Source organism: Oncorhynchus clarkii, chromosome 24 (genome assembly GCF_045791955.1).
Source record: "Oncorhynchus clarkii lewisi isolate Uvic-CL-2024 chromosome 24, UVic_Ocla_1.0, whole genome shotgun sequence".
NCBI lineage: Eukaryota > Metazoa > Chordata > Actinopteri > Salmoniformes > Salmonidae > Oncorhynchus > Oncorhynchus clarkii.
Window position 1 is genome coordinate 3,211,638 of NC_092170.1, and position 26,950 is coordinate 3,238,587.

Below are 26,950 nucleotides of genomic sequence, written 5' to 3' on the forward strand. Positions count from 1 at the left end.
CCAATATAAAGTTGGTTTTGGGTAAGTTGCCGAAATGCCACGTGCGTCCACTTACAGTGTATTCGGAAAATATTCTTACCCCTGGACTTTTTCCATGTTTTGTTACATTACAGCCTTTGATTAAAAAATGATTAACAAAATAAATCCTCATCAATCTACACACAATACCCCATAATGACAAAGTGAAAAGAGGTTTTTAGAAATTTCAGCTAATTTATTAAAAATAATATCACATTTCCATAAGTATTCATACCCTTTAATCCATGCTATGTTGAAGCAACTTTAGCAGCGATTACAGCCTTGCGTCTTCTTGGGTGTGACACTACAATCTTGGCATACCTGTATTTAGGGAATTTCTGTCAGGTTAGATGGGGAGCATTGCTGCACAGCTATTTTCTGATTGGGTTCAAGTCCGGGCTCTGGCTGGGCCACACAAGGACATTCAGATACCTGTCCCTTAGCCATCCTGCATTGTCTTGGCTGTGAGCTTAGTGTCATTGTCCTGTTGGAAGGTGAACCTTCTCCCAAGTCTGAGGTTGTGAAGAATCTGGAGCAGATTTTCAATAAAGAATCTCTTTATACTTTACTCCGTTCATCTTTTCCTCAAGCCTGACTAGTCTCCCAGTCACTGCTGCTGAAAAACATCCCCACAGCATGATGCTGCCACCCATTTTTTATTTATTTAACTGTCTTCTCTAGGGATGGTGCCAGGTTTCCTCCAGACGTGACTGTTGGCATTCAGGCCAAAGAGTTCAATCTTGGTTTCATCAGACCAGAGAATCTTGTTTCTCAGGGTCTGAGAGTTCTTTAGGGGCCTTTTGGCAAACTCCAAGCGGGCTGTCGTGCCTTTTTTTTTTATGGAGAAGTGGCTTCCGTCTGGCCACTCTACCATAAAGGCCTGATTGGTGGAGTGCTGCAGAGATGGTTGTCCTTCTGGAAAGTTCTCGGATCTCCATAGAGGAGCTCTGTCAGTGACCATCGGGTTCTTGGTCACCTCCCTGACCAAGGCCCTTCTCCCCCGATTGCTCAGTTTGGTCGGGCAGCCAGCTCTAGAAAGAGTCTTGGTGGTGCCAAACTTTTTGTTTTATTTTATAATTTTTTTTAATAAATCAAATTTTATTGCACATATACACGTGATTTAGCAGATGTTATTGCAGGTGTAGCGAATGCTTGTGGAGGCAGTGTTAAGGCTGTAACTTAACAAAATGTGGAAGTCTTTAGTTGTAAATCAACTAAATAAATAAATTGACACTCAATGACCTCCATTCAAAAAAATACCGGCAGATTTAAAACCTCTCGTTTTGCCTCTTCCTTTCTAACAGTTACTAGTAGCTCCATCAAGGGAAAAGCGAAAACCTGGAGTTTTCCTCTGAACCAGGGTAACAGCATGGCAAGTTCCTCTCACAATTCACTGTTTTCTATCCCTCTGACCCCTCCTCTCTTGTCAAAAGTCCCTCACAGACGAGCTCTGTTTTTCGGCGTCCTCTTCAGTTTGGGGGTGTCCCTGATCCAGGCCCTCTTGGCCCATTCCACCACAGTTTTCCAAGAAAACACAAAACCTCAATTGAGTATTCAAGCCTGGCCCGCCTTTACTGCCCCTCCCATTTCCCCACCCTGTTCTCTGCTGCTCCTTCTAATTCCTCCCTCTTTGCCCTCTTCTTCCAATGCGAGTCCCAGTACGGGCACCTATAGATGGGTGTTTTGTGAAGTCTCTGCCTCCCGGCCTCACACTGGCAAAAACATCCAGGGACATTCAGGCAGAAGGCCCATGAGTTCACAAGACTTGTCTATGGAATACTTTCCAGGGCTCTACACTGAACTTTTTTACACATGTGCGGCCAAGTTGAAAAATGTAGGAGTACACTAAAATACATTTTAGGAGCACAATTTAAAAAAATATTTTACGCAACAAGACATTTTCTTGGTAGTAATGACTGTCATTAATCTGCGCTCAGTGTATTCTCCATGGCAATCAGAGGCTGAGGTACACTGAAGTAATCTATCATCTGGGTGATTTTACAAAAAAAAGTTTATTTTATTTATTAATTTTCTAGGTGCACTGGTGCTCCTAAATATAAAGTTCCAGGTCACACAGCTAAATCTTTTGGCGCATATGCAAATAAAATGGTCACACTGTAGAGCCTTGCTTTTTTTTTGTTGAAATACAGCCCAATATCTTTATATAGCATTCAGGAAGTCTTTTAGCAAAGACTTGTGCTCAAGTCATGATTAATGTTGGTTTTCAAAGTTAGCAGATATTGGTACCATCTAGGTGACCAGATTTCCATAATGAATCATTTCATTTTGAGTGCGAATGCTCTTTAGTTTTCTTTCCATTTCTCCTATGATTCACTGAGGGAGAGAACAACACATCGTCAAGCTATGATTATAAGTCCCTGGGTTTAACCTCATTGAGGTTGTTTGTGCTTACTTTTCCATTTCTCCGCTGGCGTTTTGAGGGAGTTGCAGGCAGCCGTCTCTGGAACTAATTACAGTCTGAGCACATTTCATAAATGGGCCATTCAGCTTGTCATTGCCTCGCTGAATGGGATTCAGTGTCGCTAGAAAAGAGATTAAATGTGACTAGTTGGTGAGACAGATGTCCCATACGGTCGACATTCACTCTGACAAACCACAATACTAAATTTGGTCTCACTTCAGTATTGATGGAGAGGGACTGGAACTTTGGTACTTCAGCTTACTAGTTCACCATCAGTTGTCAGCTTGATGCGTACATCAATTTGAAGTGCTTAAAGTTCACCTAGTTTGCATATCCCACCATACCATGAGACACCCATGTGTTCATCACTGGAAGAGAGAGCTTTTATTTAAAAGCAGGATTGTCAAACTATTTAATAATCGATTGAAAATGCATGTTTTTAATAAAAATTGGCATTTAACCTTCAACGTCAATTATCTAAAAATGTATTTGTACCCCATCACCCCTTTTTATGAGACGGTACTAATGATTTAGCCTACTTAATCGGCCTAGACTTGTTTAGTCAAGAGGTAGCCTCATTATTATATTAGGAATGACTTGGGTAAGCTGAATATAACTAAGTAGTTTTTTTAGGCTTCATTGTTTGAAAACAGTGTATTCTTTTCCAGACCCGTAGTCATCAGAGTAAGTTGTACCCTCAGACTGGGGGAACACCATAAATCTGAACTAGATCCCTATAAAATATGTGATAGGGAAGAACACGGACAGAATCACGGATTCCAAACATTAAAATGGAATTCAACAGCATACCACCCTGCATCCCACTGCTGTCTTGCCACTGATGCTAAGCGAAGTTGGTCCCTGGATGGGAAACGAGATGCTGCTGGAAGTGGTATTGGAGGGCCAGAAGGAGGCATGGTCTCAAAATGAAAAAACATCACCCATCTTTTTGGATTGGATGTTAAACGGGTGTCCTGACTCTCTTTGGTTCCGTGGCATTTACCATAAGAGTAGGGGTGTTAACACTGGTGTCCTGGCTAAATTCCCAATCTGGCCCTCATAGCGTCATGGCCACCTAACCATCCCCAGCTTCCAATTGGCTCATTCCTCCCCCCTCCGCCCTTAACTATTCTCCAGGTTGTTGCTGTAAATGAGAATGTGTTCTCAGTCAACTTACCTGATAAAATAAGCGATAAATAAAACATTTTTAAATCAATAAAATTTGAACTTTGGGAATCAACTAAATGTATTGAAAAGTAATTAATTTGACCATCCTGACTAGTCTCCCAGTCCCTGCTGCTGAAAATCACCCCCACAGCATGATACTGCCACCACCATGCTTCACTGTAGGGATGGTGCCAGTTTTCCTCCGTCACGCTTGGTATTCAAGCCATAGAGTTGAATCTTGGTTTCATCAGACCAGAGAATCTTGTTTCTCATGGTTTGAGAGTCCTTTGGGTGCCTTTTGGCAAACTCCAAGCGGGCTGTCATGTGCCTTTTACTGAGGAGTGGTGTCCGTCTGGCCAGTCTACCATAAAGACCTGATTGGTGGAGTGCTGCAGAGATGGTTGTCCTTCTGGAAGGTTCTCCCATCTCCACAGAGGAACGCTGGAGCACTGTCAGAGTGACCATCAGTGACCTCCGCAATTCCTCAGTTTGGCCGGGCGGCCAGCTCTAGAGTCTCGGGGGTTCCAAACTTCTTTCATTTAAGAATGATGGAGGCCACTGTGTTCTTTGGGACATACAATGCTGCAGAAATGTTTTGGTACCCTTCCCCAGATCTGTGCCCCAACACGATCCTGTCTATGAGCGCTACGGACAATTCCTTCAAACTCACGTCTTGGTTTTTGCTCTGACATGCACTGTCAACTGTGGGACCTTATATAGACAGGTGTGTTCCTTTCCAAATCATGTTGAATCAAATGCAATTTCCACAGGTGGACTCCAATTAGGTTGTATAAACATCTCAAGGATGATCAATGGAAACAGGATGCACCTGAGCTCAATTTCGAGTCCCGTAGCAAAGGGTCTGAATTCTTATTTTAATAAGGTATTTCTGTCATTTATTTGTAATAAATTTGCACACATTTCGAAACCTGTTTTTGCGTTGTCATTGTGGTATTGTGTCTAACGTAACAACATGTGGAAAAGGGGAAGGGGTTAGAATACTTTCCTAATGTACTGTATTACAGATAAACATATAAGTAGGGGATATGACTAGCTAGGGAAGTAATAGCTATTCACTCAATTTTCCTTCACAGCACCCCTCTCTCTTTTGACTGGCTAGCAAGGGACACAATCTATTCACTGGCCAGTTTCTGTTTAGCTCGAATACTAATGACAAATGCATTTTTTTTTGTAGTTATCAAAGAAGACATGAACATCAAAAGTTGGTCATAACCTGTCCGATTGAGTAGGGGGGGGTGCCTTCCTGTGGCAGTGTCAAATGAACCATTTTCTTTCATATGTCATTAATGCAGAAATGGTAACCTATCAAAATGTGTGATTGTAGCGCAGAGATATTGACGTGACAACCATCGGAAACGGGTTAAATGGGTTAAATGTTAACTACAAAGTAGCCTATGCTTAGACTTGGCAGAATGATGATATGATTATTTGCATCAATCCAGTGGGTATTTGTTTTTCAAACTCTATGAAAACATTGCTAAATAAATATTTTCCCAGACCTCAAAAGTGATCTACTGATAGGATTGTTAAGCATTGTTGCGGACTTAAATGATCAAAATTGGTGAAATATATATATATATATATATATATATATATATATGGAATCAGGCAAAATAAAATACATTTTTAAAAATGTATTGAACCTGTTTTTTAACTTGGCAATTCGGTTAAGATCAAGTTCTTATTTATAATGACTGCTGCCTACACCGGCCAAACCCGGGTGACCCTGGGCCAATTGTGCGGCCGCCCAATGGGACTCCCAATCACGGCCGGTTGTGATACAGCCTGGGCGTTTATCACTCAGGAAACGGGAGCTCTGCCAGCAGTGCTCAATGTTTCTGAGAATCTGTCCCTATTTTCAGCCTCTGGGCTGGTGAGGTTAGCTTTTCCCCAAGTCTGGGTCAGTACCCTTGTTTAAGGAAAATAAAAGAGGGGAAAACGACATCATATGGATGCATCCGTTCTCTGGCCTGTTTTTTATTTTTCATCCTTCATGGGCTAGCCTTTTCATTCATTTGCGTTATAAAAGTTTTTAGCATTTAAAATGGTTAGCATTGGTACATAGTTACCGATGCTATTCCACACATTGGCCAGCAAAGATCAATGACATTTCCTCCATCAGTTGGTTTCCCACGAGAAGTCTCAAGCTCCTGGAATGTGCTTCCTTACTGATGTAATGGAGCTGAAATGAACAGCGTATAATCTGCTTTTTCCCCCCCTCTATATTCTAAGGTCAATCATTGTGATGAATGGTCTCAGCCCTTCCAATCAATGTTTTCTAGATATATTTCAGTGTATCGATTCCCTACTTTCCACCCTACCACTGAACATTAATCCTGGCAAGGCACTACAGCCAGCCAGCCAGTCTGCATCCCAGTCAACAGACCGAGCAGAGCATGACTCAGATTTTATGATCATGACAGTGGTCTGTTTTTGAACTGTAAAGGACACAATTGGTCAAGATCCAACAAGGGGGAGAAGGAAATTTGACCTGGCAAAGCTTTTAATCTTTGAGCTTCTACTGTCTGTGCTGAAGGAAGCTGGTGTAGTGTCATCAGGATTATGATGTTTACGAGCATCAGTCTCGGGAGTCTCGCTTCAGTAGACGTCTTGTTTTTCCTGCTCCCAAGTCCCCTTGCAAAGTACTTGTTTGAGTTGTCTGCTGATGTCGTCGTCACTCGGTGATGTTGCTCGAATCGGATTATGATGATTATGACACTCCCCTCTTTTACCTTGCAGGTTTCCCAATAAAGCAAACAGGTAAGAAACCTAATTTCATTTACATTTACATTTTAGTAATTTAAAAGACCCTCTTATCCAGAGTGATTTACAGTAAGTAGCGAGTCCCCTGTGGGAATTGAACCCACAACCCTGGCATTGCAAGCACCATGCTCTACCAACTAAGCAACACGGGACTCAGGCAGCTGCTTTTGTACCTGTGAATCTGATGTTTCTACCCAACACAGAAGTAATGTTGTAAGCCAAACCACCAACAGAACACACAGGCCAGATTAAGGAAATTAAGCAGCCTTTAGGAGAAGCCTGCCTGCTCTACACACACACACACACACACACACACACAGTGGTCCTCCTCACTTAAAACTCAGATAGGGGAGGGGGACAAAGGGGTGCCTCTTCTAGCACGACCCATCTCTGCCTAGTCCGGAGAGAAAACGTGCCTTTCACAGCCACATGTATGCAGAGCAGGGCCCGGAGTCTGGCTTTACGACATTCCTCTAACGAGAGCTCATTCACTTGCTCTTACAGACCTACTCAGCTGCACAGCCACTCCAGTCCAGATCATCTGTCAAATACAGTTATCATGATTCATAGGATGTCCTCCTCACCTCGTTGGTGATGGGGGTGGCTATTGAGTGAACAATTTTAGTTTCTTTGTTGTGGGTTTGTGGATATTCCCATCAGCATGGCAGTTATTAGTGGCACTCCACAACATTGAAATGGTATGTTATGTTTCCTATAGAAAATGACAATTGTCAGTGTTTTAGGCCTAGTAGCTGCTCACTAATTAAATATTGTTCTTCGATAGATGAGTGGTGGTGCTCCTCCAATGCTCATCAGGTTAACTTTTGTTTACATTTTTCAGATGTTTCCTTGTTTTTACAAAGCTCTCTTTTTTTTCAGAAGCAGTAGCATTCTCAGTAAAGACCACCCCCCTGACAAGAAACCCAAAAGTGATAAACCGTCAGTCTCCGCTTCACATGAGTTTGACCCTACAGGTAAACGCACAGATGAATGGTTCAATCAGCATGATGGGATGGTGTGAATCGATGGTGTATACTATGCTGTATGTTCACTGTGTGGAAAATATTGCCACCGTTTCTTTCTCTGATCTGCACCTGCATTTCTGAATCTTTAAGGGTACCATGTCTTGCGAGAAGTTTCGCTCTATCTGATTTCATAGCAGATCTTTGTTGCACAATCACTTCTTCTGTTCAGTGTTATTGTGCACAAATGAATGCATTATTAATTCAAATTGCTCAAAGCTGGTTGGTGACCTTAATGCCCAGTGAAAAAATACCAGCCAACTTTTTGTTGTTCACTATTGAAATATGGGCATATAAGAGAAAAAGCACAAATTATGTTCGGGTATGATGACTAGTCACCAGCTCTCTTGATACTCATCAAACAATCAGGGCGATTTAAAGAGACTCCTCGTGCCCTCCAGCTTATCTCAGAATGACGCATTGAACACGGACGTGTTCGGCAAGAGGTTACACAAGACTGGTCTCAGAATGATTGTCTGTTTCACTTCAGTTGACTTTCTTATGTTTAGGCCCAAACTCTAGTTTCATTCCCTCAGCCTAAAGCACAGTTACATAGAGTAGCAGCAAGCTATGTCTTCCAATCTTTAGTAGAGTAATATTATCAAAAGATGAGAGATTGGATGAGGTTTTATTCAGATCTGACTTTGATAGACTTTTCTTTACCATTGTTGCATGTCCACGTCTCTTACTCTCTATATTTCCCCTTTTGGCCTTTTTGTGTTTCATGATTCCTATTTCCTAACGATCACATCCGATCATGACATGATCTTTCACTGGCAGGCAAACACATCGTAGGTTAGACGGTGAATGATAATGGCAAAGAAGTAATAATCAACATTTTAAATTGAATGGATTTTGTAGATAGTTTTTCATTATTTTGACCTTCCCACATTATAATTGGATGAGGAAGTGGAAACTAACGCAGCCTATTGCCTAGAAAGCTAGAGCAGTGAGCAGCTTAGCTGGTTAAACAAAGGTTAGCCATGTCAATAAACTTACCAGCAGCTAACTGCGGAGGACAAACATAGGTGCAAGGTAAGCGTTTCATAATGATCTATTTTGTATTGACCTTAGGCTAATCGATGAAGTCCGAGCTGAATTCCACAAAGGCTGGTCACTATCAGAAGAGTTTAGTCCGCTAGCCTGCAGCACTTGCTTCACTAGTAGCATATAACAGGGTGTCAAATTGAGACCAATTCTCTTTTTCAAATGAGCCTGCACAATACAAACACACATCAATACAAAACACAATAAAATACTAAATCATCAAACACAAGAGCATTCCCCACTAATGTTTTAAATTCTCTTCAGGGCAGCATGCGTTCAAGCCTGAGCCTCCTTTGCAACACATTCCACATCTGTGGAGCATAAAAAGCAAAAGCAGCTCTCCCTAAATCAGAAGCCACCCTTGAAACCTCGAGCACAGTCTAATATTGTGCTCTTATATTGTATTCTATTGTTTTGACTTTGATGTGTGTCGTCAGATACATCGAAAGTCTGTGTCCGAGCGCTTTGTAAATAAACAAAAGGGAACGCTGCTCTCTTACATACAGAGAGGCCCAATCCACTTTTTGATACAATACGCAGTCTTGAGTTCTACAATTATCACTAGTAATTAATCTAAGTGCACAATGGAAAACAGCATCTAGAGTTTTAATTGTGGAAGCTGCTGCATGCATGTACAGTACATTCAGAAAGTATTCAGACCCCTTGACTTTTTCCACATTTTGTAACGTTACAGACTTATTCTAGAATTGGTTCAATTGTTTTTTTTCCCTCGTCAATCTACAAACAATACCCCATAATGACAAAGCAAAACCAGGATTTTAGAAATAAAACTGATATACAGTTACACAACTATTCAGACCCTTTACTCACTACTTTGTTGAAGCAGCAATTACAGCCTTGAGTCTTGGGTATGATGCTACAAGCTTGGCACACCTGTATTTGGAGTTTCTCCCATTCTTCTCTGCAGATCCTCTCAAGCTCTGTCAGGTTGGATGGGGAGCGACGCTGCACTGCTATTTTCAGGTCTCTCTAGAGATGTTCGATCTGGTTAAAGTCCGGGCTCTGGCTGGGCCACTCAAGGACATTCGAAGACTTGAAGCCATTCCTTTGTTGTCTTGGCTGTGTGCTTGGCTGTGTGCGGAAGGTGAACCTTCGCCCCAGTCTGAGAACCTGCTCCAGAGTGTTCATCAAGGATCTCTCTTTACTTTGCTTCGTTAATCTTTTCCTCGATCCTGACTCGTCTCCCAGTCCCTGCCGTTGAAAAACATCCCCACAGCAGAATGCTGCCACCACTATGCTTTATCGTAGGGATAATGCCAGGTTTGATGATGCTCTTTGGCAATCTCCAAGCGGGCTGTCATGTGCGTTTTTACTGAGGAGTGGCTTCCGCCTGGTCACTCAACAATAAAGGCATGATTGGTGGAGTGCTGCAGAGATGGTTGTCCTTCTGGAAGGTTCTCCCATCTCCACAGAGTAACTCTGAAGCTCTGTCACAGTGACCATCGGGTTCTTGGTCACCTCCCTGACCAAGGCCCTTCTCCCTCGATTGCTCAGTTTTGCCGGGCGACCAGCTCTTGGAGGAGTCTTGGTGGTTCCTAACTTCTTCTATTTTTAAGAATGGAGGTCACTGTGTTCTTGGGGACCTTCAATGCAGCAGAGATCTTTTGTTACCCTTCCCAAGATCTGTGACTCGACTATCCTGTCTCGGAGCTCTACGGACAATTCCTTTGACCCCATGGCTTGGTTTTTGCTCTAACATACACTGTGAGACTTTATATAGACAGGTGTGTTTCTTTCCCAATCTTGTCCAATCATTTGAATTTACCACATGTGGCCTCCAATCAAGTTGTAGAAACATCTCAAGGATGATCAGTGGAAACAGTATGAACCTGAGCTTAATTTTGAGTCTCATAGCAAAGGGTCTGAATACTTATGTGAATAAGGTATTTCTGTTTTAAATACATTTGCAAAAATGTCTAAACCTGTTTTTGCTTTGTCATTATTTGGTATTGGTATAGATCGATGAGGACTTTTTAAAATTGTATTTAATCAATTTTAGAATAAGGATGTAACAATGTGGAAAGTCAAGGGGCCTGAATATTTTCCTGAAGTCACTGTATATTATATCCCTGTAATCTAAAACAGACAAACGTGGCCTGGACAACTTCATTTCTATTATTTACTGATGGTACAACAGAGTACAATAATGTATATACACTGCTCAAAAAAATAAAGGGAACACTAAACAACGCAATGTAACTCAGTCAATCACACTTCTGTGAAATAAAATTGTCCACTTAGGAAGCAACACTGATTGACAATACATTTCACATGCTGTTGTGCAAATGGAATAGACAACAGGTGGAAATTATAGGCAATTAGAAAGACACCCCCAATAAAGGAGTGGTTCTGCAGGTGGGGACCACAGACCACTTCTCAGTTCCTATGCTTTTCCTGGCTGATGTTTTGGTCACTTTTGAATGTTGGCGGTGCTTTCACTCTAGTGGTAGCATGAGACGGAGTCTACAACCCACACAAGTGGCTCAGGTAGTGCAGCTCATCCAGGATGGCACATCAATGCGAGATGTGGCAAGAAGGTTTGCTGTGTCTGTCAGCGTAGTGTCCAGAGCATGGAGGCGCTACCAGGAGACAGGCCAGTACATCAGGAGACGTGGAGGAGGCCGTAGGAGGGCAACAACCCAGCAGCAGGACCGCTACCTCCGCCTTTGTGCAAGGAGGAGCAGGAGGAGCACTGCCAGAGCCCTGCAAAATGACCTCCAGCGTGCATGTGTCTGCTCAAACGGTCAGAAACAGACTCCATGAGGGTGGTATGAGGGCCCAACGTCCACAGGTGGGGGTTGTGCTTGCTGCCCAACACCGTGCAGGACGTTTGGCATTTGCCAGAGAACACCAAGATTGGCAAATTCGCCACTGGCGCCCTGTGCTCTTCAGATGAAAGCAGGTTCACACTGAGCACATGTGACAGACGTGACAGTCTGGAGACGCCATGGAGAACGTCCTGCGGCAACATCCTCCAGCATGACCGGTTTGGCGGTGGGTCAATCATGGTGTTGGGTGGCATTTCTTTGGGGGGGCCGAACAGCCCTCCATGTGCTCGCCAGAGGTAGCCTGACTGCCATTAGGTACCGAGATGAGATCCTCAGACCCCTTGTGAGACCATATGCTGGTGCGGTTGGCCCTGGGTTCCTCCTAATGCAAGACAATGCTAGACTTCATGTGGCTGGAGTGTGTCAGTAGTTCCTGCAAGAGGAAGGCATTGATGCTATGGACTGGCCCGCCTGTTCCCCAGACCTGAATCCAATTGAGCACATCTGAGACATCATGTCTCGCTCCATCCACCCACAGACTGTCCAGGAGCTGGCGGATGCTTTAGTCCAGGTCTGGGAGGAGATCCCTCAGGAGATCATCCGCCACGTCATCAGGAGCATGCCCAGGCGTTGTAGGGAGGTCATACAGGCACGTGGAGGCCACACACACTACTGAGCCTCATTTTGACTTGTTTTAAAGACATTACATCAAAGTTGGATCAGCCTGTAGTGTGGTTTTCCACTTTAATTTTGAGTTTGACTCCAAATCCAGAGCTCCATGGGTTGATAAATTTGATTTCCATTGATAATTTTTGTGTGATTTTGTTGTCAGCACATTCATACATATTTCCAAAGTTATTCATATACAGTGTAAACAATGGTGGCCCCAGAATCGAACCCTGGGGTGCCCCTTTTATTCACTTCAAGGAATTCAGATTTGACCCCTTCTGTCACAATAGGTTCTATTACTGAGCTTTTTCTGAAACCACATACAGTGCCCAGGCCTATTGCGGACAACTTACTCAATAATATAGAATGATCAACTGTGCCAAAAGCCTTTGACAAGTCCACAAACAAGGCATTAGAACATATAGGCTTAGTCAAACGTTGTGCCTTAGATAGCTACTTAATTCATACGCAGACAGCTACACTCCTGTCATTCCATCCCATTCATTGTTTATTTGCTAATGTTTTATTTGATTTCTCTGTCCCCATCTTTTCTCCTATAATTTTCTGTTTCTTTTGTTTTGATTTGTCTCTTTTTCTTTTTGCACTGCTTGTTGTTCTGTTGGATGTTGTGTTACTCTGCCTCCCCCGCCTGTGTTCTGGTGGGCCAGACGTTCTGGTGCAGAAGAGTGACTGTGTTCTAGCGGAGGGAAAGCCAGAGTCCTGTGGTAAGCTGCTCCTGGTTGGTGTTGCTAGGCTAGCTACTTGCCTGCCTGTAGGCTGGCTGAAACTGCTAGTGCTGTTTCTCTCACTCTTTCTCCCTCTGACCCCCCTCTGCTCCTACCGACCCCCAACCCTTCCCCCAGCCCAGGGCTTGGATCTCACCTCTCGCCTGGCCCAGCCTCTGTCTTTCGTTTTGTTCCCACCCTCCCACCCGTGTCAGCTATACCCCTGACCAAATGTCCCACCCACACGACTCTTTGCACTGCCCCCCTGCCTGGTTGTACACACACTGCATTGGCTGCAATACCTTTTGTCACAACAATAATAAAGGAAGGTTTAAGGGCCAGCTAGTAGTGTTTTTGTTTGACTGCGCAGGTGGCGCAAAAGTGGAAAGTAGGCAAAACTTAGACTTAAGTCACTCATGAAATCATGTCATGACAGTGAATCAGCAGTTTGTGTGTGGTGTGTGTGAATGTCGTGGGCATTGCTCTCCCCTACAAGACCCAGCCAGTACTCAACTGCTCCACAGCCTGCCGTTTGGATAAACTCAAGGAGTACACAGTACCAGTTTTCCACACACTGACCCTGTCCATCCCAGTCAATTACTAACTTATTGCTCTCCAAACACCTGTCTGCTCTTATCTCCCAGTACAAGAGGTCTTGGGGGGAGGTCAATTGTGCGTGCACTTATGTTTGTCTGTGTGTGCGTGCCCTTTTGTTTCAATGATTTTGTGTGGTTTTGATTGCAGTGCCTTGACATCACAACACACTACATACACTCTTCCACTAACTCTCCACTTGCTAACAGATGTGTGTAGATTAGCCTACAGATTTCAATAACTTGCACTTATTTGACCATAACCGTTACAGTGACCAATGAGTGTAGTAGTCGTCTTCGTTTGAATCCTTCACCCTCGGTTCACAGTGTTGTTCTTTAGGCCTGCTACCCCCCCTTCACACGACACTACTGTGTGTCTGAGTTCACCTACAAAACTGGCCTGCGTTGAACTGAATGTGAGGCCCTGTATGTGACATCATTGTTCTCTCTCTGTCCTGCAAAGGGCTTGTCCAGCGATGTGTGATCATTCAGAAAGATGAGAATGGCTTTGGGCTGACGGTGAGCGGAGACAACCCTGTGTTTGTGCAGCTCGTCAAAGAGGGTAAGGTCAACTCACCCCCACGATGGGAATAGCAGTGGTCTTTGCCTTCGCTACTTTTCATCCTCAATAGTTATTTGTATGTATTTACCTGGTCACAGGGCCAAACTTTAGCACCAGACCATCTGCCAAATACTGTAAAAAAAAAGGTTTTTAAAAAGTCAGGAACTATCCAGGATGTTAGTTTAAGGCTCTGATGTACTAGCATATAATCTGTGTGAGAGATGGGAATTCTAGCAGGCCCTGAATCCAGGGCAGTTCTTGTCCCTTATAGAGGCTGATGTCTGTGGGCCAGCAGTTGATGCATAGTGAGTTGCACACATTGGGGACAGGTCTCAATGTAGAGCAGTGTCGAGAGAGAGAAAAGGGAAGAGCTCGGGTTCTCAATGTGTGTAGTACTCTTAGGGATGTGCTTGGTCATGTTTCTCCCCTTTTTGAAGTTGTGAAGGCTATTATCTTTGCCGTGGACACAAGCGGTGTAGGCTGCTTCTCAGTATCTCATACAGAGCCCAAAGGTGCTAACACGCAGTAATGCATTCATATACTTTATTAATTCAAGCTTACGCTATATCACTCCTTTCAGTCAAATTTCTTGTCAAATGTCATGACTTGTTTCCCACACTTTCAAAGTTAGATGGATATAAAATACCTGTATACTCTTTGCAACAGGATGATATTACAGTACACATATAAAGCAGTACCTTGACATGGTAGGAATTTCTGCCTGGTTGCCTAAGCTCCAGACTGGTGTGTATAAAGCCGCACTGGTGTTTATGTTGTGATGGCACGGGCACTCATTTCTGGTGCCACCTATGTCTCGGTTGTCTCCTGACCCTATAATATTCCTCTGAATGCTATCTCATAATGAACACTCTCTCTGGGCTCCTAAAGCTCTGTCTGGGGAGGAGTAGCCTAATGGGGCCCCTTCAGCACCACAACCACTGTTATGGTTAGGTGCCCGGAGTTTCTCCTGGTCAGGTCTGGAAAAACTCAGGGCCCTAGTTATGGTGTAAGATATGTTACGATATAGGATGTACTTCAACATTACTTTTGTAGTGCAAACAGTGGTATTGTAATGGGTATATTGGACATTGTTCATCTTATACACCGTTCTGTGTTTTCCTGACTCTCGTCCCCTCTGATTCCTAGATGGTGCTGCAGAGCGTGCGGGTGTACAGACAGGTGACAGGATCATCAAGGTACACTAATCTATGGAGTTGCGGCCAAAAATAAAGGGCACCCTTGCACTTTGCTTAAATAACTTTTTTATTTATTTAAAAACAAGTTCAAATTGGACAAAAAAGTTTTGGTCCCCACAAATGTTCCCTCTAAGTTGCGTGCTTGTGCGCCGTAGCCCGAGACCATGTGCAACTCTCTGGGACTGCAGCACAGAGGGCAGAAGAAATATCAGCCCACTGAGAGAAGCACGAGATTGAACATCATTCTACATTAGCCACTTTGAATGCAACACACCGAAACAAAACCAACTTTGCAAGAAATGTTGTTGTAGGCAGAAAGCATTGGTTTATTGCGCATGACTCAGCCCATACTCTACAAAGACCTCTATGCAGACCAGTGCGGCATAGCCAATCAGTGCTGCAGTAGGCCTATATGCAAATAGGCCATTGCCATACATGGATCTGTGCCATTTACTTTGAACTGGACTGTGTTTACAGCTGTGGTCATGAGTAGATGTGCTTGTTTTGAGATCAAAGCAAGGGCTGCATGTAGCAACATGTGCACATTCTGTTCATATCCTTTGCTAGTTAGTGGGTTATTAGCCCAGTTGCAGATCATTTGTAGTCAGCAGTAGGGGAGTGATTACTTCCTACAAGAGCACCAAACTTATACAATTCTAGACATCTTTGAAAAGTGAGACAGATAAATAGCTTCTTTTTTTTTTTTGTCTTAAGTGGGCAGTGTTTTATTTTGAAATGGGCTTGAATATGCTAGGTAGCCAATTTCAACTTATTTAAAAAGAAATAGGGAATTATTTAAGAAATGTTTGCTAATAGTTTTGGCCACAACTGTATACATACCACTTTCATAGTAGTTGCAGGGTCCTGTTCAATTGGCACGAAACTGAAAATGTTTTGAAATGGAAAAATGAAAATTTCTGCTCTTTGGATACGTTTCTTGCCTGCTGATCACGACTAAGGTGCTTTGTTGCCTTCTCCTGATATGCTCCAGTCACAACTTTGTTTTGTGATCTGAGGCTTCAAGCCAAAACACCAGCTCCACAATGCCACCTGCTGGTTGGATTAGAAAAAACACAAAAAACGTGTGTGTGTGTGTGTGTGTGTGTGTGTGTGTGTGTGTGTGTGTGTGTGTGTGTGTGTGTGTGTGTGTGTGTGTGTGTGTGTGTGTGTGTGTGTGTGTGTGTGTGTGTGTGTGTGTGTGAATTAACTCATTTGATTTCCAGGCAGCATTGAATGAATTCTCACATTATGACTTTTTTTCCTTTCTTCCAGGTGAACGGGACCCTAGTAACACATTCAAACCACGTGGAAGTCGTAAAGCTCATAAAATGTATGCATTGTAGAGTGACTTTCGTTTTATTGCTTGTTATTGATATCGGAAAGTCATAGCCTGGTTCCTATTTGTGCTGTATTTCTAGCTCATATGGCCGTTGTTGTGCCAAATACCATACAAGTTAGCAATACAGCACAAACATCTGTGGCCAGGCTAGGAAAGTCATGTAATGATAGTGAGGATTAGGCCTATTATTACACGTACTTTTAGTTTTAGTTTACCTCCGTATCCATCTTATTTCTTCAGCGGGCTCCTATGTGGCCCTCACCGTGTTGGGGCGACCCCCTGGGTTGCCCCAGATCCCCCTTTTGGATGGCGAGGCTAAGGTGGTGTTCCTGGGGCCCCAGACAGGGTCGTCCTCTGTCACCTCTCCAAACTCCCCTGGACAGCCAATGGGGGAGCGACCATACAGCCCCCATGACCGCATCACCTCTCCTCTACCGATATGGGTATGACCGCCTCTTAACATCTGAGCTGCATTCCTCCTTTGAGCTCCATCTTCTTTCTCCATGTCATCCCTCTTTGCCTGTCTGCTTTTCAGGGTTTGTTTACATTGTTTACATTTGTTTGTTCCTTTAAAACTCTTGTCTTCCCCTGCTTCTTTACTCAATATTTCATTTCTTCCACTGTGTGTTTGGTTCCATGTCCTGATCAAGCCCTGTGTGTCTTATTCCCATTGTACAGGAAGAGAACAACAGCGTACACAGCCAAAAGGTGGACATCCTGCAGAGGATGTTGTCCAAAGAGCAAGAAGATTTGCAGGTGAGCATTCTATCTGGTGCAGGAGAAACCATCTCCGGTAGTATTTGGGCATATGCAAAATTTGGGGCCCGTATTCATGAAGCGTCTCCGAGTACGAGTGCTGATCTTGTCTAAAGTAGGAGTGCTGATCTAGTTTAGCCTTTTTAGATCATTATAAGTAAGAATTCATGGAGACCTGATCCGAGATCAGCACTCCTACTCGAGACTGTTTATAAATACAGGTCCTGGTCTATAAAGTGTTTTTCAGAGACCGCTCACTCTGGACATATGAGGTCAATGTTTTGTAGTTGGATGAGATCAAATTTTGAAGCATGTGAAGTCAGGGTCTTTGTCCTATAATTGTATTCTAATAGGTTTTGAGACGTTCAGGACAACACTGGCGTGTGTGTGGCTTGTGTTGATAAGAGCAAGACTTTTCCTGTGGTTTTGGACTAGAACAGTCACTCTATAGCAGGCAGCCACTCAGAGAGAACCAGTCACCTCCCCTCCAATAATTATCCCTAGTGCTTCACAGAGCCACATTTCCCACTCCACTACGCACACAAAGCACATTACTGCGCTGCTGCTACGTGTGTCAACATGACATTACCAGCACAGTATAGCCACAGCAAGTGTGTTGAAAAAAACACTTTTGTAAATGAGTACAAATCTATACTGTTTAAAGTAAAACATTATTTTATGGACTTGGCTACTTTGGATTCCAATAATGTCTGACTGAGTGTCTCCGCTGCCCTCTCCCTCCCTACAGGCAATGAAGGAGGAGTACAGCAGGAATCCGACGCCCAAACTACTGAAGGACATCCAGGAAGCCAAGAAGCACATTCCACAGCTGCAGGGGCAGCTTAGTAAGGCCACTGGGGGAGCACAGGTAACTCGCATCACCCCCACTCCCTGAATAAATAAATACAAAAACATACAGACGTTTTAATATTGTAATATGTATTGTTAATAACTAATAGTTAGTGTGAGAATCTGTGGTTTTCTGTGAGTGCCATGATCAGGCCGATGAGTTTCCCCTGACTATAACCTTACCAGGTAAAACTCTGGGCCCGAGTTTTAATCTGAGCCTAACCATGATATTTCTTTCACCAAGGTACTTGATCTGCATGTTCTGCTCAATTTATGTACATTATATGCTTTGAAAACATGACAATATACACTACATGAACAAAAGTATCCGGACACCTGCTCGTCGAACATCTCATTCCAAAATCATGGACATTAACATGGAGTTGGTCCCCCTTTGCCGCTATAACAGCCTTCACTCTTTCGGGAAGGCTTTCCACTAATGTCGTAACATTGCTGCGGGGACTTGCTTCCATTCACGAGCATTAGTGATGTCGGCCCTGATATTGGGTAATTAGGCCTGGCTCATCCCAAAGGTGTTCGATGGGGTTGAGGTCAGGGCTCTGTGCAGGCCAGTCAAGTTCTTTCACATTGATCTCGACGAATCATTTCTGTATGTACCTCGCTTTTGTGCAGGGTAGCATTGTCATGCTGAAACAAGAAAGGGCCTTCCCCAAACTGTTGCCACAAAAATGTATGCACAGAATAGTCTAGAATGTAATTGTATGCTGTAATGTTAAGATTTCCCTTCACTGGAACTAAGGGGCCTAGTCCAAACCATGAAAACAGCCCCAGACCATTAGTTATCCACCAAACTTTACAGTTGCCGTTATGCATTTGGGCAGGTAGCTGGCATCCGCCAAACCCAGATTCGTCCTTTAGACTGCCAGATTGTGAAGCGTGATTCATCGTTCCAGAGAATGCGTTTCCAGAGTCCAATGGCAGCAAGCTTTACACCACTCAGCCAACACTTGGCATTGTGCTTGGTAATCTTAGGCTTGTGTGCCTGCTCCTCAGCCATGGAAACCTATTTCCATGAATCTCCCGACAAACGGTTCTTGTGCTGATGTTGCTTCGAGAGGCATTTTGGAACTCTGTATTGAGTGTTGCAACTGAGGGCAGGCGTTTCAGCACTCTGTGGTTCCATTCTGTGAGCTTGTGTAGCCTACCACTACCACAGCCGTTGTTGCTCCTAGATGCTTCCAATTCACAATAACAGCACTTACAGTTGACCGGGGCAGCTCTAGCAGGGCAGAAATTTGACGAACTGACTTGTTGGAAAGGTAGCATCCTATGACGGTGCCATGTTGAAAGTCACTGAACTCTTAAGGCCATTCTACTGCCAATGTTTGTAATTGGAGATTGCATGGCTGTATGCACCTGTCAGCAACGGGTGTGGCTCAAATAGCCTAATCCACTAATTTGAAGTGTTGTCCACATACTTTTGTATATATAGTGTAGATGTATGCTCCGAGTGGTGCAGCTGTCTAAGACACTGCATCTCAGTGCTAGAGGCGTCACTACAGACCCTGGTTCGATTCCAGGCTGTATCACAACCGGCCGGGATTGGGAGTCCCATAGGGCGGCACACAATTGGCCCAGCATTGTTAGGGTTTAGCCAGGGTAGGCCGTCATTGTAAATAAGAATTTATTCTTAGCTGACTTGCCTAGTTAAATAAAGGTTAAATATAACCAAAAAAATGCTTCGTTTTGGGGTAATATTTATATTTACTGCACGTGACTGACTTTGATTTTAATTCTAAGGATGCCCTGCGATTGGGTGATGGAGATGATGGAAGCATGGTAGACATGGACCACACACCTTCCTCCAGTAGCCATGAACTATCATGGAGCAGCAGTATGATGTCCCCTGTAAGTGTCACTTTCAACTTCTACTGGTGTGTGTGGGCATAGCTTTGGAGTAAATACATTATTAGGGACAATGAATTAGTCAACTGTGATCTTAATCTCACGGAGGAGTACACCACTACCCAAACCCACAACCCACTTCTTTGTCCCAAACCTGGGTTGTGTTCATCAGGGCACACAACGTTAAATTAAAATAGTTTGTTATTGGACAGGTCCAGGTAATCCCCCCCTGTTTCAGTCCAGTTTCTTCCATTTGGTGACTAATGAACAAGACCCAGGTTTAGTTAGATGAGTTTTTGATAGCTTACCCAATGTTATCCATTTTCAGGTTCTCCGTGGTTTTGCATCTGCCTCCCCGGAGAACCTGTGCCAAAGAGACTTGTTGTCCTACCACAGCCCAAAGAGCACGCCCCGAGACAGCTTCAACTCCTGCCACTCCCCCGACCCAGAAGACACTCCAGACCTGGTAAGACTGACCTGGCTTATGTTCATTAGGGCATGCAACTGAAAACATTTCAAATTAAAGTTTATTTGTCACGTGCGCTGAATACAACCGGTGTAGACCTTACAGCTTACTTACAGGCTCTAACCAATAGTGCAAAAAAGGTATTAGGTAAACAATAGGTAGGTAAGGAAATAAAACAACACAATGCAAATACTCCAGGTAGCCATTTGGTTACCTGTTCAGGAGTCTTATTGCTTGTGGGTAAAAAAAACGTTGAAGCCTTGTTGTCTTAGACTTGGCACTCCGGTACCGCTTGCCATGCGGTAGTAGAGAGAACAGTCTATGACTGGGGTGGCTGGGGTCTTTGACAATTTTTACGGCCTTCCTCTGACACCGCCTGGTTAGAGGTCCTGGATGGCAAGCAGCTTAGCCCCAGTGATGTACTGGGTTGTACGCACTACCCTCTGTAGTGCATTGGTGGTCGGAGGCCGAGCAGTTGCCGTACCAAGCAGTGACGCAACCATCTCGATGTTGCAGCTGTAGAACCTTTTGAGGATCTCAGGACCCATGCCAAGTTTCCTGCGGAGGATTAGGCTTTGTCGTGCCCTCTTCACGACTGTCTTGGTGTGTTTGGACCATTCTAGTTTGTTGTTGATGTGGACACCAAGGAACTTGAAGCTCTCAACCTGCTCCACTACAGCCCCGTCGATGAGAATGGGGGCGTGCTCGGTCCTCCTTTTCCTGTAGTCCACAATAATCTCCTTAGTCTTGGTTATGTTGAGGGTTGGTTGTTATTCTGGCACCACCCGGCCAGGTCTCTGACTTCCTCCCTATAGGCTGTCTCGTCGTTGTCGGTGATCAGGCCTACCGCTGTTGTCGTCTGCAAACTTAATGATGGTGTTGGAGTTGTGCCTGGCCATGCAGTCGTGGGTGAACAGGGAGTACAGGAGGGGACTGAGCACGCACCCCTGGGGAGCTCCAGTGTTGAGGATCAGCGTGGCAGATGTGTTGCTACCTACCCTCACCACCTAGGGAAGGCCCGTCAGGAAGTCCAGGATCCAGTTGCAGAGGGAGGTGTTTAGTCCCAGGATCCTTAGCTTAGTGATGAGCTTTGAGGGCACTATGGTGTTGAGCGCTGAGCTGTAGTCAATGATTAGCATTCTCACGTAGGTGTTCCTTTTGGTCCAGGTGGAAAAGGGCAGTGTGGAGTGCAATAGAGATTGCTTCATCTGTTTGGGCGATGTGCAGATTGGAGTGGGTCTAGGGTTTCTGGGATAATGGTGTTGATGTGAGCTATTACCAACCTTTCAAAGCACTTTATGGCTACAGATGTGAGTGCTATGGGTCTGTAGTCATTTAGGAAGGTTGCCTTTGTGTTCTTGGGCACAGGGACTATGGTTGTCTTCTTGAAACATGTTGGTATCACAGACTTAATCAGGGACATGTTGAAAATGTCAGTGAAGACACCTGCCAGTTGGTCAGCACATGCCCGGCGCACACGTCCTGGTAATCCGTACCCACAGCCTTGTGTATGTTGACCTGTTTAAAGGTCTTACTCACGTCGGCTAAGGAGAACGTGATCACAGTCGCCTGGAACAGCTGATGCTCTCATGCATGCCTCAGTGTTGCTTGCATTGAAGCGAGCATAGATGTGATTTAGCTCATCTGAACGTTCAAAACGTTTTGTAACGTAAAACAAAAATGTCATTTCTTATTGGACAAGTCCAGGTAGTCCTTCTCTGTTTCAGTCAATTTTTTTCCATTTAGTGTCTAATGCACATGACCCATGCTCTGCAGATGTGGAGCCACCTTCATTCAACACCCCTTTGATGGTAGATGTTGTTGGCCACTTCAGTGAAAGGAGCAGTCAACGCTCAATGAGTGAGAGATCTAAGTGCTGTGTGTTCCTCCTCTCCTCCCCCCTCCTCCAGGACTCCCTGTCCCTCTCCACTGTTAGCAGCCCCTCCTCACGCTTCGTCTCCCAGATCATCGGAGCTGAGGACGACTACTTTGACTCTGATCAGGAACAGGTAGGCACTAAATACATCCAAAATAAGGGAAAACATATTTCTTCTTTGGTTTTGAAAATTAAAATCGAAGGCCTATTGATTTATTTGCTATTGATCGAAAACTTTTTGTTTAACATGCTTTACAAACACAGCGGAGCATGCAAGGGCATGTCCCAAAAAAATCTGTCCGTAAAAGGGTGACAGTCTGACGAGCCTCACTGAGAGGATTTTCTAACAAGGTCAAGCTAGCTCGTAACACACACACACACACACACACACACACACACACACACACACACACACACACACACACACACACACACACACTGTGTGTATTTCAGGTCAATGGCCAGTGCAGCTGTTTCCAGAGCATGGAGCTGCTCAAGTCCAGACCTGCCCACCTGGCAGCGTTCCTGCATCACGTTGTCTCCCAGTTTGACCCTGCACCGCTGGTAAGAGTATCTCTCCCACACACACACACACACACACGCACTCACCTGACCATGTTTGTGTTGTGACCAGTTACAGACAACAATATACATTTTTTTTAAATGGGATATCAGTGCAGTGCTGACGCAGACATAATGGTGTACAACGTGTTTGTCATCTCTCATTGATCATGGGAAACGTTTCTCTTTAGCTCTGCTACCTCTACGCTGACCTGTGCAAGCAGACCAACTCCAAAGAAACCAGACGGGTGTTCATGGACTTCCACAACTTCTTCATCGACCGGGGAGCTGTGAGTAGAGTAGAGTAGAGTTGAACTAGCCTACATCTGGGCCGATATTCACCAAGAGTCTGAGTTGGTGTGCTGGTCTAAGATCAGGTACCACCTATCCATATAATCATATAAGCATTCCTACTCTGAGACTAATTGTGAATACGGGCCTTGTAGTCTCGAGCGGCTTTCATCCACAGTCAGTACAGGATCACAGCTAGCTTTTACCCAAACTGCAGGCCCAAGCCAGCACAGACTTGCACTGTTGTTATTACACAAAACCCACAGAGCTGTGGCAGAAGCAGTGGTGTGAAGTACTTTAGTAAAAATACTTTAAAGTACTACTTAAGTAGTTTTTTGTGGTATCTGTACTTTTCTTTACTATTTATATTCTTGATAACTTTTACTTCTCTACATTCCTAAAGAAAATAATGTACTTTTTACTCCATACGTTTTCCCTGATACCCACAAGTATTTGTTACATTTTGAATGCTTAGCAGGTCAGGAAAATGGTCCAATTCACACACTTATCAAGTGGTCATCCCTACTGCCTCTGATCTGACGGACTCCCTACACACATACTTTATTTGTAAATTATGTCTGACTGTTGGAGTGTGCCATCTGGTTTGCTTAATATAAGCATTTTTGGTTTTTTGTACATTTTACTTTTAATACTTAAATATATTTAAAGCCAAATACTTTTAGACTTAGTAGTAGTTTAATGGGTGACTACCACTTTTAATTGAGTCATTTTCTATTAAGGTATCTTTACTTAAGTGTGATAATTGGGTACTTTTTCCACCACTGGGCAGAAGTCATAGTTGTGATAAAACACCTACATCCCCTGACAGTGTTGATATGAAATGCAACACTGTTATTTTACAGCAGTGTGTTTTGTGTGATAAGATTATTGGTGATTCTGTCAGGAGTCCCCACTCCCTGCGGTAAAACATTTCTCCACAGCTGGAACCGTAAATTCTCTGACCCACTGTTCTGTTGATTCCCAATACAATATATTATGCTGCCTAAGACCGATAAGACTACTTGTCTTATGCACTACTAACACACACAGGGCATACATTTAGGAATTGTTCAGCACGTATCAGGCGGTTTTACTCTTTTTGTTAAATGTCAAGTATTTTTACTCTGGTGTTTCGGTAAGCCACATATTAACAAGTCTGGCTTTGTTAATTCCCGTCTGAATGTGTCTTATTTTCATACAGAATTTAAAAGTAGCTGTTCCCGAGTCCCTATCCTCTGACCTTGGTGAGTATTTGTGGCTTTCCTTTAATTTCCATTAGTTTCCCTGGCTGACAGATCCATGCCAAGTTATTTCTGTGTATATTGAGGATTGACTATTGTTATCTAATGGAATTCCAAATATAGCCGACTCAAGTTTCCTTACTTCAACCTGTAATAGCAGCATGATCACAAAGTGCCTCTAAGTGTGTGGTAGGTTGTTTAACCGATCTACCTAATCCTACTATCCCACATCAGGTGTTAAGACATCGAACAAAGTCATTAAATGAGAATTGCACATTTGAATTCTTTCTTTGATGAGCTGTATTTGTTGCCACCCCACTTCCTAACCGTGCTACTGTGTTGTGTGGTGGCTGTTGAAGACCGGAGGAGGACGGAGCTGATCCCTGAGGAGCTGAACAGACAGTACGTCCAGATGGTGCAGGACGCACAGCTCCCTGACATCCAGAGGAACCTGGAGGACTTTAGGTCAGTCACCTTACGCACGCTCTTCCGAGATGGCTGCCTTTCCCATTGGTGCCTATGTGCTAGTCATATGTAAAGATGGATACAAGTGTGTCTTACTTGGAGATAGTATAGCTGTTTGTCTTTATAAACACTCAGTGCTGGTCTTATACGATGCTGGGCTTATAAATGTACACTATGTTGGCATAAGCCTGCTGTAAGATATAATCATGTAATAAGTATGGTATAAGTTGATGTAAGCATGATATTAGTTATTGTAAGCATACTGTAAAGTGGGATCTGACACTGGTTTGTGGGGAGTGCAGGCAGAAGCGCAGTATGGGCCTAACCCTGGCGGAGGGGGAGCTGGCCCGGCTGGACACGGAGCGCGTCAGAGACCGGGTAGCACTGGAGAGAGAACGTGCTTGTGCTGAAAACATCATCACCAAGATAGAGGATGTTCTGTTAGTAGTCACACTCCGTTTCACTTGCTGTTATGTTTTTAATTGAGGCTGAAAATGTATGGTCAGCACATGCCCGGCGCACACGTCCTGGTAATCCGTACCCACAGCCTTGTGTATGTTGACCTGTTTAAAGGTCTTACTCACGTCGGCTAAGGAGAACGTGATCACAGTCGCCTGGAACAGCTGATGCTCTCATGCATGCCTCAGTGTTGCTTGCATTGAAGCGAGCATAGATGTGATTTAGCTCATCTGAACGTTCAAAACGTTTTGTAACGTAAAACAAAAATGTCATTTCTTATTGGACAAGTCCAGGTAGTCCTTCTCTGTTTCAGTCAATTTTTTTCCATTTAGTGTCTAATGCACATGACCCATGCTCTGCAGATGTGGAGCCACCTTCATTCAACACCCCTTTGATGGTAGATGTTGTTGGCCACTTCAGTGAAAGGAGCAGTCAACGCTCAATGAGTGAGAGATCTAAGTGCTGTGTGTTCCTCCTCTCCTCCCCCCTCCTCCAGGACTCCCTGTCCCTCTCCACTGTTAGCAGCCCCTCCTCACGCTTCGTCTCCCAGATCATCGGAGCTGAGGACGACTACTTTGACTCTGATCAGGAACAGGTAGGCACTAAATACATCCAAAATAAGGGAAAACATATTTCTTCTTTGGTTTTGAAAATTAAAATCGAAGGCCTATTGATTTATTTGCTATTGATCGAAAACTTTTTGTTTAACATGCTTTACAAACACAGCGGAGCATGCAAGGGCATGTCCCAAAAAAATCTGTCCGTAAAAGGGTGACAGTCTGACGAGCCTCACTGAGAGGATTTTCTAACAAGGTCAAGCTAGCTCGTAACACACACACACACACACACACACACACACACACACACACACACACACACACACACACACACACACACACACTGTGTGTATTTCAGGTCAATGGCCAGTGCAGCTGTTTCCAGAGCATGGAGCTGCTCAAGTCCAGACCTGCCCACCTGGCAGCGTTCCTGCATCACGTTGTCTCCCAGTTTGACCCTGCACCGCTGGTAAGAGTATCTCTCCCACACACACACACACACACACGCACTCACCTGACCATGTTTGTGTTGTGACCAGTTACAGACAACAATATACATTTTTTTTAAATGGGATATCAGTGCAGTGCTGACGCAGACATAATGGTGTACAACGTGTTTGTCATCTCTCATTGATCATGGGAAACGTTTCTCTTTAGCTCTGCTACCTCTACGCTGACCTGTGCAAGCAGACCAACTCCAAAGAAACCAGACGGGTGTTCATGGACTTCCACAACTTCTTCATCGACCGGGGAGCTGTGAGTAGAGTAGAGTAGAGTTGAACTAGCCTACATCTGGGCCGATATTCACCAAGAGTCTGAGTTGGTGTGCTGGTCTAAGATCAGGTACCACCTATCCATATAATCATATAAGCATTCCTACTCTGAGACTAATTGTGAATACGGGCCTTGTAGTCTCGAGCGGCTTTCATCCACAGTCAGTACAGGATCACAGCTAGCTTTTACCCAAACTGCAGGCCCAAGCCAGCACAGACTTGCACTGTTGTTATTACACAAAACCCACAGAGCTGTGGCAGAAGCAGTGGTGTGAAGTACTTTAGTAAAAATACTTTAAAGTACTACTTAAGTAGTTTTTTGTGGTATCTGTACTTTTCTTTACTATTTATATTCTTGATAACTTTTACTTCTCTACATTCCTAAAGAAAATAATGTACTTTTTACTCCATACGTTTTCCCTGATACCCACAAGTATTTGTTACATTTTGAATGCTT

At 44.0% G+C, this 26,950-nt stretch overlaps 1 protein-coding gene across 1 annotated transcript in view; it reads left to right on the plus strand.

Moving 5' to 3' along the window:
• The window catches only part of LOC139382380 (rho guanine nucleotide exchange factor 12-like), an 80,630-nt gene that overhangs the window by 34,312 nt on the left and 19,368 nt on the right, over nt 1-26,950 (plus strand). Inside the window, exons 3-19 of the mRNA XM_071126385.1 lie at nt 6,368-6,388; nt 7,271-7,365; nt 12,587-12,643; nt 13,700-13,798; nt 14,945-14,994; nt 16,267-16,324; nt 16,574-16,776; nt 17,012-17,089; nt 17,838-17,957; nt 19,700-19,807; nt 20,133-20,270; nt 22,181-22,279; nt 22,600-22,710; nt 22,899-22,997; nt 24,200-24,242; nt 24,599-24,704; nt 25,007-25,144. Of these exons, the coding sequence (XP_070982486.1) occupies nt 6,368-6,388; nt 7,271-7,365; nt 12,587-12,643; nt 13,700-13,798; nt 14,945-14,994; nt 16,267-16,324; nt 16,574-16,776; nt 17,012-17,089; nt 17,838-17,957; nt 19,700-19,807; nt 20,133-20,270; nt 22,181-22,279; nt 22,600-22,710; nt 22,899-22,997; nt 24,200-24,242; nt 24,599-24,704; nt 25,007-25,144 (1,623 nt within the window). The remainder of the gene's footprint in view (nt 1-6,367; nt 6,389-7,270; nt 7,366-12,586; nt 12,644-13,699; nt 13,799-14,944; nt 14,995-16,266; nt 16,325-16,573; nt 16,777-17,011; nt 17,090-17,837; nt 17,958-19,699; nt 19,808-20,132; nt 20,271-22,180; nt 22,280-22,599; nt 22,711-22,898; nt 22,998-24,199; nt 24,243-24,598; nt 24,705-25,006; nt 25,145-26,950) is intronic.